Here is a 14001-nt window from a genome sequence, read left to right on the forward strand (position 1 = left end):
AGTCCAAAACCACAGCCAGAGAAAGGCGCCCCGGCAAGGCCAGCAAATACAGGATCGGCTTCTCCGCGCCGGGACCCCGCGCACACAGAAACCTGGCCGGGCGGCCGGGGCGGTGCCAGGGCCCGCGCCCACCTCCGGATCTTCGGATCTTCGGCCTCGGCGTCCCTCCGCCCCTCCGGGCCCCGGGCCAGGGAGGCCGGCCGGCGGTTCCGCGTCTGCGCGCGGCCGGGCTGGAGCCGGGAGGCCGGGCCGCGCGGGAGCCAATGGGCGGCGCGAGGGCGGCGGGGCGGGCGCACTCCCGGGATGGAGGGCGAGCTCCCCGCGGCTCCGCGCGGCTCCTCGGGGCCCCCGGCGGGGGACGCCGGCGGGGACAGCCCCTGCGCCCTGCTGCCGGCCGAGGCGCTGGCCCTGGACGGGGACGAGGACGACCTGGAGGTGTTCAGCAAGGTGAGCGCGCGCCCCGGGCCGTCCCCGCGCCCTGGGGTGCAGGCGGGCGGGTCCCCCCCCCCCCCCCTGCCGCCGCCGCCTGCACTTTGACCGCCGCGGGCAGGGCCGTAGCTCCGAGGAGTTTGCAAAGTTGTGATTTCCCCCCTCGGATCTCCTCCCTTCTTCCCCGACGCGGACTTCTGGGGACGGTGGCCAAACCCCGCGGCGGTGGCGCCAAGCTCCCCGCCCCTCGCAGACTGGTTTCGGCTGCGGCTGCAGCCCGACCGGCCCTCTGGGAGGGAGATGGAGTCCGGAGAAGTTACTTTTGATTTCCTGTGGCCGGTTGCGGATTTGGGGCTTGGGGACACCCGAGGTGCGTCTCAAGTCCCCAGGGAAAGGTGCCAGGGAGCCCCCTCTTTCGGGGGGGGGGGCGGTTCCTGGGTCCAACAGGAAGCTCCCCTGCGGAGCCCAGGATCCCAGACACCCGCCTGCCCCCCCACAACCCCACAACCCCAGCCACCGTGTCTGCCCTTCCCGGGCACATCTGGGACCCCAGGCCCTCTAACGTCTGGTGTAGGTGGAGAGAAACCCACTCGGTTCGTGGTGGACTGCTGTGTGTGTGGACTGTGGATACAATTGCTACTTGTAAAGAGAAATGTCTTTCTTGGCGGGAGGCATTGAATGTCACCCCAGTTTCTCACCTCGCTGCCCAGGGTAGAAGCGATGACAACACTGTATTCATGGCTAAGACGCCTGGGAAGTAGGTAAATGTTGCCTTGAGGTGTTAGATAAAGCAACACATGGATCATTGCTTTACTGTGGGAGAGCGACTGAAATTAGAAAGTGACCAGTTAAACTCAGACCCCACAGAGGAAAACCAGTGTCAGGGGAAATACATAAGGGTGGGCAGGGCTGCAGGCCAGGTGTCCGCGGGTTCAGCTGTGTGCTCTTGCTGAAGTCAGTTGCCTTTCCCGTGTAGCTGGCCGCCTTGGCTGCCTTGGGAGGTGCTATTAGTCTAGGAATATGCCTAAGGCTCTGCCCTGGGACACTCCAGCCTGGGAGGGGCCCGGTGATGGGAGTGGCACCTGAGTATCAGTCCCCTGGGATCCTCTTGCACTTGTCTCGTGACTTCTTGTCCCAGATTCTCAGCGCCCCAGCCCCCTCGCATGAGCCCCTGTGGTAGAGGCCGATCGAAGGCGAAGCTAATGGAGTTGGAGCTTTAGGTGTGGGATGGCTCACGCCCCTGGCGATGTGGGCTGTGACTGGGGCTGTGGGTGGCTTAGGAGGGAAGGGAAGGAAGGGCAGGGCAGGGTGCAGCCAGGGGCCGCTCTGTATTTCGTGTTTGTGTTGCATGTATTAGGGTGACACTGGTTAATGAAACCATCCGGGTTTCAAGTGACATCTGACCTTTTGCCACAGCAGTGGAGGGACCTGGAGAGCCTTATGCCGAGGGAAGTAAGCCAGCCAGAGAGAGACGAGCACCGTGAGCCCTCACTTCTGTGTGGGCTCAGTGAACAAGCTAACCTGACGAACGAAATAGAAACGGACTCCTGGGTACAGAGAACAGACTGGCAGCCGTCAGGAGGAGGGGCGTGGGGTTGGGTGAAGGAGGTGAGAGGAGTAAGAGAAAAATAAAGGGCCCATTTCTGTGTCCGCCTTTCCCTTACATTGCCGGCAGCTGTCGGGCAGAACGGCGACTTCTCGGGCTCCGTGGCCGAGCCCGGTGGAGGCTTCTTTTTCATTCTAGCAAAACATTTGTTTTTCAACCGAATCTTGTCTCTGCACTTTTGCATTTTCTTAAGAGGACAGAAGCCTCAGCCCCGCCCCTGTCCCCCCCCCCCCCCACTCATTCCTGTTTCCTGCTCCCCGTCAGGCACCTGGGAGGGTTAGGCACCGCCTGTGGCTCTTAGTCTGCGGGCACCTGGCCCTTAGGCTCCGGGAAGACATGATGCTGGGTAGCGTCTGAGGCGCCCGGGAAGCATTCACAGTAGCTGCCGCGTATGCTCCAGTGCGCTGGCATTGCCAACCCTGAACCAGGGAGGTAGACAGGCACATGGATGCAGCCCTCTCTGTTTGCTCGCTCTCCCTCCCTCTCTCTCTCTCTCTCTCTTTCTCTCTCCCCGCCCCCTCTCCCTCTCCCTGTCCTGTGGCCAGCCCGCTCCAGGGTGGCATCAGGAACTTCTGAAGGAAGGAACATTGCCTTTTCGTGCGTTCACATCCACGAGGGCCACATTCAGTTCCCATGGACAGCTGCCACCCTTACTCCCTTAGTGAATGTGCACCCTGCTCCTGTCCAGACACTTATTTAAGAGCAGAATCTTTGACTTATTAGTATTTCGTGTATATATATAGTGATTGATTGATTTCAGAGAGGAAGGGAGAGAGAGAGAGAGAGAAACATCAGTGATGAGAGAGAATCGTGGATCAGCTGCCTCCTGCACGCCCCCTACTGGGGATGGAGCCTGCAACCCTGGGCATGTGCCCTGACCGGGAATCGAATCGTGACCTCCTGGTTCATGGGTCGACGCTCAACCACTGAGCCCCGCCGGCCGGCACCTTTTCCCCCCACAGTATAGTACAAGTACCTGGCAAGTCCATGTTAAGTATTTTTACATAAGACGCTGTGCTAAGGATTCTTTGGGGAAAAAGGAAAGCGAGATTCAGTTCTTGGGGTCCAGGTGGGCGATGGGGCGGAGACCCGAGCCGGCAACATGACTCTCGGAGAGAGGGAGCAGAGAGGGAGCGTGCGACGAGGGAGGCCTTGCTCTAAGTTCTCAACTCGTCCCGCGAGGAGAACAGGAGGCCCAGGCGGGGACCACAGGGCGACACAGAAACTTGCCTTAAAAGATCTCGCCTCGCTGCTGGAAGGTGGGCCCGTATCACCGATGATTCAGGAAAAGAAAAAGGGAACAATGACCACAATAGCGTGAGATGGTGTCAGAACTGGGCCCGAGAGAGGAGGGTGCCGACAAGTGGAATCAGACCGAAGGGGCCCATTTCTCTGCCGCTAGAGGAAAAGGTTCTCCTTTGGAGGAAAAGAATACGTTACAATAAAACAAATGGACTCTGTTTCTTCCCAAAGAAGACGAGGCGTGGAAGAAGCAGTCGTTGAAAGAGCAGGGTAACGGTCCCAGCGCCGCGATGCTGACTGGCCCTCAGTGAATGACAGCTCTGATTGGCCACCTTTTTAACGGAACTGGCGGCCGTGACGGGAGAGAAGACCCGGGGCGCGTGGGAAGCTGGGGTCACAGGTGCGATTCTCCTCATTACCAGGCTCCTCTTCAGAAGGCCTGGCTTCCAGCGCGGGCCCCAAAGCTACAGACACGTGTGCTTTCGGTCATGGTCCAGGAGAAGGTTCCGGGAGGTACCGCAGGAGGCTTCAGTCTCCAGCAAAGCTGTCCAAGCTACAGGGCAATTTAGTATTGTGGCTGTAAACGCCCTGAGAGAGAGAGAGACGTGGCCATGTGTTCTTTTAAGTGTATCTTTATTGTTGAAAGTATTACAGATGCCCCCTCCCACCCCCCATCCTGACCCATTCCAGCCCCCTCCCCCCCACCCGCCCCGGCCTTCCCCACGCCGCTGTCTGTGTCCAGGGGTTAGCATACCTGCACCCGGGATCACACACAGGCGTGCTTTTTAAAAATATATATATATTTTATTGATTTTTTTTACATAGAGGAAGGGAGAGGGATAGAGAGTTAGAAACATCGATGAGAGAGAAACATCGATCAGCTGCCTCCTGCACACCCCCCACTGGGGATGTGCCCGCAATCAAGGTACATGCCCTTGACTGGAATCGAACCTGGGACCCTTCAGTCCACAGGCTGACGCTCGAGCCACTGAGCCACACCGGTTAGGGCCACAGGCGTGCTTTTGTGCCGTTTCTTTCATGTAGCTTAACATTTTAGGCTTGTTTTTGTCGTAATTGTTTTCTGTTTTAGTTGTGGATTTAGTTTTTCATATAAGAAATAAAGTTTTGAAGTGAAAAACAGGGCTTCATCATGTAAAACGACACATTAGGAGCCGACATTCTGTCCAGAATGAAAATAAAAGCCTCGTTATGTGTGACCAAAAGCTAAAGGCCACCTCTCGGTGTGCGGATCTTCAGACCTAGAAAAACCATCCTCACTGTGTTCATCTGCACTGATTCTGAAGACCTCTAGCCGCCTTGGCGGGTGTGGCTCAGTGGGTAGAGCATCGGCCAGAAGGCTGAAGGGTCCCAGGTTTGATTCCCCGTCAGGGCACAGGCCTGGGTTGTTGGGCTCGATCCCCAGTAGGGGGCGTGCAGGAGGCAGCCGATCAGTGATTCTCTCTCATCATTGATGTTTCTCTCTCTCTCTCCCTCTCCCTTCCTCTCTGAAATCAACAACAATAAATAAATAAATAAGCCCTCCAGCTGGGGCACAGATGCCCGCCTTTGGACTTCGGGGCACCACGTTTATCCTGCCTCAGGCCTGGCGGTTCCCGGATGGGCACCTCCTTCCCTCCGAGTTTCCCGTGGCCGGCTCCTTCCACGGCCCTCCCTGAAGACCCCTCCCCTGACAGCTGGCCCTGCCTCCCGCGGGCCCCGCCCTCACCCTGCACCCCAGCACCCACTGCACGGCTCCGGATTCGCTCCCTCGCTGGCCAACACTTGGTTCTGGCTGGAACTGCTTTCCTGTGCTTCCTTGTCTATTAGCGACCCTCTCCCCCCGCCCCCCCACTCCCCCGCTCCCCCTTCCCCAGAGTGTGAGCTCCTGGGAGCGGGCACTAGGTCAGGCTCGGTCAGGCTGTGCCCAGGGCTGACGCTGGCGATGTGGGATGGTGGCGATAGGGGATGCGCGTTTGTTCAATGAAGAGAAGCTGTGAGGGGAGGTGCTCCCGTGTGCCTGGGGCGGGGGGAGGGGAGTGGCCGTGGGGCCTTGCTCCGCTGGTTGAGACAGAAGCGGTGCGGGGAGGACCAGGTCACTCCGACCGACGGCAGGTGCTGTCCGTGAAGTGCAGGTGATGGCGATCCCATCGCCCCCCGTCCCCCCCCCCCCCACCCCCGTCCCCCGTCCCCCGTCCCCCGGCTGCAGGGAGGGCTGATGAGATGACGCGGGCACGTGGGCCGGGCCCTTAGGAATCGCAGGACTGGCTGGCGGCGTTTAAGGTGAACGATTTCACCTGCGCAGCGTCCCTTTTGCGTGTGCGCGGCGAGCTTCGGGGCGTCATCTCCATGGAAGGAGCTGGTCCTCCCCCAGGGAGGCTGCGTGGTGAGAGCCTGAGAGGGCGGTGGGGACAGACCTACGACCACTCAGACGAACCGGGTGGAAACCGTGGGAAAACCCCATGGAGTCAAGGAGGCGCCGTGAAGGCCCAGCGCAGGCGGCGAGGCCCTTTTCATGGACACAGCCTTCGACGGCGGTGCTTCCGGGCTGTTGGGCTTGCCCAGGCTCTGGGCTGTTCCGTAGAGGCTGTGTGTGTGTGTGTGTGGTGTGTGTGTGTGTGTGGCTCTGCTCCCGTGAGTCATCGCACGGAGGCCTGCCAGGCTGCTGAGGACAGGGAGGGGCATTCCTGGCGTTCCAGACCCAAGTGTGAGTATCAGGTCCCGCAGAAATGCGCCTGGAGTGCGGGCGCGGCTGGCCTCGGTGGGGCCGCCCCTGGAGGCCCGGGGCCCACCCAGCCCGGCCGGCCGTCTGCATTCCCAGCTGCATTCCCGTCTGCATGTCCACAGTCACACTTTCCACCCCGTGGGGAGCTCTGCGTTGAGTAATAACCCCCCTCCCTCCCCCCCGCCCCCCCCTCCCAGCTCCGCTTAGTCATCACTGAAGCCACCACCGGCTGTTTCCTTGTGTCCCCAGGACCCCAGGCCAGTTCAGGAAGCCCCTCCCGGTGGATTTGGCATTCGTGGCTTTGAGAAGCTCTGGCATGCAGGAACAGAGCATAGCTGCGCATGTTACATGTATGTTACGTGTACGAGGGAGCCCTGCCTGCCTTTCAGCCGCCACATTTTACTTGTCCGTTCCTTGTTCTTGCTTCACATGCAGCCACCTGCACTGACCTGGTTTAAACATTCATTAGTGAGTGAGTGAGTGAGTGAGTGTGTGCGTGTCTGAGGGTAAGAATAAAAGCCCCCAGAAGAAACGCAGGTGCTAGAATCGAGCGAGCTTACTAGCACCTCCCGCCTCCCTGGCAGTGGTCAGGACGACTGCGTCCAAGTTCCACGAGAAAACTGCGAAAAGAAAATCCATGCGCCATTTTCAACCGTCAAGAATATGTCCTTATTCTATTGGATCCTACCCTTGTAATGATTTTTAAAACCTTTAAAGTGATTTTCGTTGTAGAACATTCTCACGCACACAAAAGCATAGCTATCGAAGCATATGTGCATCCTGCCTGTCCGTATGTTAAATAGCTGCGTAACATCTGTACCCCATGTAGCGGTCAGTAGGGGCCAATAAGGTTTTATTGGCGTTCACCACACCTGTTGGTCTGTGTGCCGCCTGTGACTGCAGCCACTACCGTGGCCAAGGTGACGGAGACCAGGTGGCCCATTAGGCCCACACGTCCTGTCTGGCCCTTTCTGTGAAATGTTTGCAGACGCCTGGTAATAGGATAATAAAACTCGCGTCCATGTTCCCGGGACTCGGCTTAGGACAGAAACCATAATCCACGTTTTGATGCTCCTGGGTGGCCCTCCCCAAGGCGCTCGCTCCTCTGCTTGAAGGAAAATGAGAACCTGAACTTTATCATTTGTGTGGTTTTCATACAGTTTATATATGTAGCTCGAAGCAGTGTGTTTTAAGGATTTATGCCATTTGGGATCTTTTGCTTTAGGATATTTAAAAGTGAGTTCACATTCTCCTCTGCTTTGCTTTCCCCTAACATTCGCCTGTGAGGCGCCTATGTTCCTGCGTGAAGGTGCGGCTGGTTTTCACGGCTGGCATTAGAATACACTGCGCTGGGTCGTGGCGAGTTTCACGTAAGATAACGCGCAGCAAGCCTTCAAGCAGGCCACGTGCGCATCACACTGACTCATGGGTGCTTCACTTTTATCCTCTCCTACTCCGCTCCCGTCCCAGCTCGGAGGTGCAGTGACGTGACCAGGTTCGCACAGGTGGTATGTGTCTACGCTTGAATCAAGTTCAGCTCCGCCTGACTACAGAGACTTTTTTAAAAATGTGCCTTTTTTTTTTTTTTTTTGTCGAAGGGGAAAATCCTGTAGAATAAAGTTATGTGAACAATTTCTATGGCCGGTATAGCCTCGCAGTACACAAAACCCGAGGAAGTCCAGGTACATTCCAGGCAACGCAGTTGCAAAATGGGAACACAAAAATGGATGAATTCATGATGGTCTATGCATAGGAGGGTGTGGATACTCCACAGCGCGGAACAGTGTTAAACATCATTGGCGTGTCGCCTGCCCCTTTACCGACATCCCCAGGCACGCGGTCCGCAGTGTCCGCAGAAGCCTGTCTCATTTTTATTATTATTATAAGCAGGCGGGTTGGAAGGAGTCGTAAACCAAAACACAGCTCCGGAGTCTAAGTGTAGGCCCACCGAGATGCGTGCCCCTTCCGCCTCGCTGCTGCTCCGGCTCCTTCCGCAGGACGTCGCTTTTCCACCAGACGTCTCCGGGCACCGGCTTCGGGGCATCGGCAGTTCTGTTCTCTCGGCCTTTTCAGGCCAGCGTTCTGTTGGTCACACTTCGCACACTGGTTTCTTAGTTCCTCTCCTTGCGGGGAGAAAACAGCCGTGTGCAGGCGGCTCCGAGCCGCCAGAGTACCTTGTGGAGTGTCTGTGCGATGCCCCTGAGGCGTGTTAGCGAGGGCTTGAAGGAGGGACGCTTTAGACGTGTCCTCTCTCCTCCCACCTGGGTCTTCAGTGTGTATCTCCTGAGTAGTTAGAGATTGGCAGACCCCTGCTTGTTTTTGTTTGTTTGTTTGTTGTGTGTGTTTAAATACGTTTTTATTGATTTCAGGGAGAGGAAGGGAGAGGGAGAGAGAGAAACATCAATGAGGAGAGTCATCCATCGGTGAAGTGCTGTTTTGGATCTTCTCAAACACATTTCCTTCACTCACGTCCAAGGGCAAACCCTTTAGGTATTAGCAGCATATTTCCTTTTTTTTTTTTTTTAAAGTGACTCTCAAACACTGGATAATCAGTTTTATTGAGACTTTAAGAATTTTTTTAAAATATATTTTTATTGATTTCAGAGAGGAAGGAAGAGGGGGAGAGAGAAACATCAATGAGGAGAGAGAATCACTGATCGGCTGCCTCCTGCAGGCCCCCACTAGGGATCAAGCTCACAACACAGGCATGTGCCCTTGACCAGAATCGAAGCTGGGACCCTTCAGTCCGCAGGCCGACTTTCTATCCACTGAGCCACACCAGCCAGGGCTCAGAATGTTTTTGAGTGATTCATAGTCATTCAGATCCTTCTGCGGGAATGTGGGGCGTTGCTGAAGCTCAGCCTGTGATTTTCTTTCTGTGCTCGATACGGAAGCCTGTGTTTTCGACACCACACTGCACTCCCTGGAATGGCGAGCGTCCCACGCCACACAAGGACGCATCTTAGCAGGAGAAGTAGAATGCTGAATGAGGCGTGGGCGAAAGGAGGGGTGGGGAGTTCCGGGGTGACTGCATGGAATGCCAGGGCATGTGGTCGGGGACCCTGCCAGTGACTTTCAAAGAACGTTTGCCCGTCAACCCAAAACATGTCGGCTAAATACCCCCCTTTCAATGAAATGGCTGTTGAGAGAGATTTGGGACACTGATCGCACATTTATTTGGAACTTCTGGTTTGTTTGTTTAATATATTTTTATTGATTTCAGAGAGGAAGGGAGAGGGAGAGAGAGAGAAACATCCATGATGAGAGAGAATCGTGGATCAGCTGCCTCCTGCACGCCCCCTACTGGAGATGGAGCCGGCAACCCAGGCCTGTGCCCTGACTGGGAATCGAACCGTGACCTCCTGGTTCATAGGTCAACGCTCACCCACTGAGCCACGCCGGCCAGACTGGAACCTCTGGTTCTGAATGGCTGCTTAGCATTCCATGGTCTTAGCATCCCATGATTTAGTCGGACAATCCATTTCCATGTGCTCCCAACACATTTTTACACTTCCTATGTCACTGCGCCACTTGGATGAGTTAAGAAAAAAAATCTAATGTGCCCCAGGGTTTCTGCCCAAACGGCCCTGGACGGCGCCTGTCATCTGTCACAGTGGTTTCTCCGTCTCCGAACACGGCGTAAAGCTGTTGACTCTAACAGTTTTAATATTCTTTTCAAGATACATGTTTATTTTAGACTGTTTGGAAATACCGAGGCTCATGCTAAAACCATGAAGTTCAGCAGCAGCAATTCCAACGCCTGGAATCCCTTTCAGCTGTTTTGGTATCACTTTAAGTTCATGCGCACTGAGTGCATCTTGCGTCCCCCTCCCCTCCCCCTCGCCTCCAGCTCTCTCCCTCTGCCTCCCTCCCCCCCCCCCCCCCCGCCCATCGCTGGGCCATGAAGCTGAGTGGACACGCAGCACGCACGGGTAATGAGCAGAGGCTGGAAGGGTCGGCCGCCCACATTCCTGGGCCAGTGAGGCAGCGGGCGGGTCCCCTCCATGGAGGGTGTGGGACTCGGCCTTGGTCCTGTGCTTTCTTAGGGCCCATCTGCCCCGGTCCCTCGTGGTGCCTGGAGAGCAGGCCCTCCAGAAAGGGAGCGCAGTTCTCTGCGCAGCGGAGCGCGCTCACCTGCCCACCACTCCGTGCTGGTGGTGGTTGGGCATTAGCTTCTCAGGCCCCCTCCGGGGTCAGCTGTGCCCGCCCTCTTTGTCCGCGACGCCAGTCCCAGCCTCCGGGGCTCTCGGTCGTGAGGGGCCGTCCGTGTCCTCGTGGCCACCGGTTCCCCTCGGGGCTGCTTCTCAGCTCCCTCTGGCCGGGGTCCCCGCCACCCCTCCGCAGTCCGGCCTCCAGCTTCCGGAAATGGCAGCTGTGCGCAGTTTCTTCTTTTACGCCGAGGGCCTGTGCCTTTGGGTCCTGTTTGGTTTTTATCTATTTGTGTCGTTCTTCACTGACACCTGTGGGGTCTTGAGAGGAAGCTGAGATAGAAATACATGTTCCACGTGCCCGGGTGAACCACGTGCCTGGTGAACCGGGAGTCCCTTGCCCGCCTCGTTCTTGACGTGTCTCATGAACCGCGTGGAACCTGAGGAAGAGAAGGCTCTGCCTGTTCTCCCTGTAGATGTTAACAGCTGACGGTTTATTCCTCAGGACGCCTCCCTGATGGACATGAATTCTTTAAGCCCGACGATGCCGACGTCCCCTTTGTCGATGATCAACCAGGTCAAGTTTGAGGATGAGCCCGACTTGAAAGATCTCTTCATCACGGTCGACGACCCCGAGAGCCACGTGACCACCATCGAGACCTTCATCACTTACAGGGTCGCCACCCAGGTGCGTACGGAAGGCCGGCCTCCCGAGCACGTGGCTGTCCTTGGGCTTCGGACGTGCATCTTGCTCACCGCAAACTCAGCATCACGTGGTCTTTGCTGAATTTATCTGTTGTTTTTTAACCATTTTGGGTAAGATATTGCACTTTGGGGTGTAGCTCGCCTGAGTCCGTGAGTCCCGAACTCCAGGTACCCAAGTTTTTACGGGAAGACATGAAAACTACACATTTACAAAGCAGCTCCCAGGGGAACCTGTGTTTTAGGTTGGAAGAGTTATCTGTGCTCTGAGTTCACTTTCTAGAACACACGTTCTTGCTGAGCTGGAGATCGGCCATCGTCCCCCTTGTGCAGCGTGTACCCGTGCTCAGATGGCCCCCGTGGGCCACTTCAGACTGGGCAGTGACCCTGTCCCTGTCGTCGGGGCTGAGTTATGACGTGAGCCCGGCTGGCAGCACTGGTTTTCCTCGACCGATCCACTGTAGATCTTGCGGCCTCTCTGGGGGAGGGGACGCCCGGCAGGGAGAAAGAACACCCGCCCTGGGGACTGTCCTCACCCCGTTACCACCTGAAGTTCGCTCTTCTCCGCCCCTAACAGTGGCGAGGGCAGACCAACCGTCACGTGACTTGATCTGGTGCCTTCCTCCCGTCTGAGGGTTACTGAAAGGGTGAGAGGTTCTTGAGGACGTCTTGAGGCAGTGTTAACTGCCCAGGTTCTGCGTGTCCTCATTTTCACTAGTAGTTAGGCCAATTTGCCCCTCTAGTAATTGGTAATGAACCTGTGCATATGTGCTGGCTACACAGTTGTTCAATACATAGGTACAGATATGGACATATTTTAAAAGATGTTTTTAGTTTATTTTTTTTAGAGAGAGAGGGGAAGGGAGAAGGGTAGAGAGATAGAAACATCGATGAGAGAGAATCATTGATCAGCTGCCCCCCACTGGAGATCAAGCCCGCAACCTGGGCTTGTTCCCTGACCGGGATTCGAACCCATGACCTCCTGGTTCATAGGTTGATGCTCAGCCACTGAGCCACACCTGCCAAACTTCAGTAAATATATTTTCATGAGTGACTCTACACTATGTTTTGTGTGCGTATGTATGTTCATGTGTATATATTTGCATATGTATGTCCACATACCAACTCATTTACATTGTTAAACTGTCTCTCCTAGATTTAGTTTTCCTATTTTTAGCATTCCTATAACCTGTGCCTTTTTGCATAACAGTTAAGATTTTAGTGTTCTGTGAGCATTTAGTTCTTTAGATTTCTGCATCTCACTTATCTCTACCTTTTCCACTAAAAAGGGAATGTTTTACTGAGCTACATTGGGAGATATTCTAAACATGCATTTTAAAAGAATAAATCTTGGAAAGTGTAGCTTAGGGGAGCCTTATTTTACAGCAATTAAGGTTGCTTAGCTCGAGCTGCTGAATTCTACAATTGTGTTTATCTGTGGGGGTGAGTGTGGGATAGGCATGCCATGTGTTACTCCATTCTTACTCCAGAAAATCTCAAGCTTCCTATGACTGTGTGTGATTTTTAATATGCAAAATTCAGCTACATAAGATGCTGGTGGGAGTGGCTGTGTTCCCGAGAGGTGCACATGCATTAGATGGTCTACTTTTGTATTTGGCTCAGGATTCGGCAGTAGAAGCGAGGCTGCTATTATACCCATGTTGGCGTAGCTTTTTGGTTTGTTGAGAAGAGATATTTTAAGATATTTGCTTAATTTTTAGGAGTTCAGCATATGACTCAAAATAGAATCCCTTGAGAACGACGGGATCATTGTCTTTCCACATCAAATCTCCTTTAATAACATGTTTAAAACAGTGGGTAAAACCACTCTGTCAAATGCTAGAATGTTCGCATACCAAACGCACATTTTAGCCAAGCAGTTGGTTCGAGCACATTCCAGCAAAACGTTTTTTTTCGGTTGTGTTCCCTTCTCTCCCAAACGGCACTGACAGGACTTGCCCCCCGTCCTGAATCCCGATCTCCTGAGAAGAGACGCGTGTTTAAGCCTCAGTGCAGGACGCACTCGCCCGCGGGTGGCCGCGCCTGTGGGAGGCAGAGGGGCCTCGCACGCAGACTCCCCGTGTGGGTCTGGAACCCCGGCGTGGGGTTTGCTTTCCTGCTGGCCATGCGGGGAGCTGGCTCCCTCCCCCTGCCCCGTGCACTGCGGCTGCGCAGTGAGGCCCGCTGAGCCCGGGTGTCCGGACCGGCCGCGGCGTGGCCGGCCTCGCATTGCTTGTCTGCTGCTTCCTCCTGCAGACGTCACGCGGGGAGTTCGACTCCAGCGAATTCGAAGTCAGGAGGCGGTACCAGGACTTCCTGTGGCTCAAGGGAAAGCTCGAGGAGGCCCACCCCACTCTCATCATCCCGGTAGGTAGGCCCCGTCTTCCGTAGAACGGCCGCCACCTTGTCCTGTGAACTGTGAACATGCCCGCCACCAGGTTCCAGGCCTTTCTGTTCGTGTAATTCATTCACCTTGGAAACATTCGTTTTAAACGTTTCCACCTAACTACAGATTTGCTTTTGCTTTTTTAATATTTTTGTATTGATCTCAGGGAGGGAGAGGGAGAGAGAGAAAGAGAAACGTCAGTGATGAGAGAGAATCACGGACCGGCTGCCTCCTGCACACCCCACACTGGGGATCGGGGCCCCACCCGGGCCTGTGCCCGGACCGGGAATTGCACTGTGATCAACGCTCAGCCACCGAGCCACGCCGGCCGGGCCAGGCTTGCTTCTTTGCCTGTTTCACGTTACCGTTTTGTCGTGTTGGACTTGGCATTGCGCATCTTTAAAGTATCTTTGTGAGATGGTGGCGTGTTCCAACAGCCTGTAAACGGGCATGGGTGGCATTTCCCTCCCCCTCTGCCTCCTGGGGCAGGTGCGCGCTCACCGGCGTGTTTCTTGTTGCCGCAGCCGCTGCCGGAGAAGTTCGTGGTGAAGGGCATGGTGGAGCGCTTCAACGACGACTTCATCGAGACGCGCAGGAGGGCCCTGAATAAGTTTTTGAACCGAATTGCCGACCATCCAACCTTGACGTTCAGCGAAGACTTCAAAGTCTTCCTTACCGCCCAGGCTGGGGTAACGCCTTGGATTTATACTCGCGTAACGCTTTCCTGTCTGTGTGACAGAAGGCCGTCCCTCCCCTTGTTGGCCTA

General features: G+C 55.5%; 1 protein-coding gene across 2 annotated transcripts in view; it reads left to right on the forward strand.

The window, feature by feature from the left end:
• Positions 1-275: 275 nt before the first annotated feature.
• SNX7 (sorting nexin 7) overlaps positions 276-14001 on the forward strand; it is a 36975-nt gene continuing 23249 nt past the window's right edge. For both annotated transcript variants that reach the window (XM_081111989.1, XM_081111990.1), the window contains exons 1-4: positions 276-447; positions 10653-10835; positions 13106-13216; positions 13760-13924. In XM_081111989.1, coding sequence (XP_080968115.1) covers positions 304-447; positions 10653-10835; positions 13106-13216; positions 13760-13924 — 603 coding nt within the window. In that variant the 5' untranslated portion in view covers positions 276-303. The remainder of the gene's footprint in view (positions 448-10652; positions 10836-13105; positions 13217-13759; positions 13925-14001) is intronic.

This window comes from Myotis nattereri (assembly GCF_964212035.1).
Source record: "Myotis nattereri genome assembly, chromosome: 18".
Taxonomy (NCBI): Eukaryota; Metazoa; Chordata; class Mammalia; order Chiroptera; family Vespertilionidae; genus Myotis; species Myotis nattereri.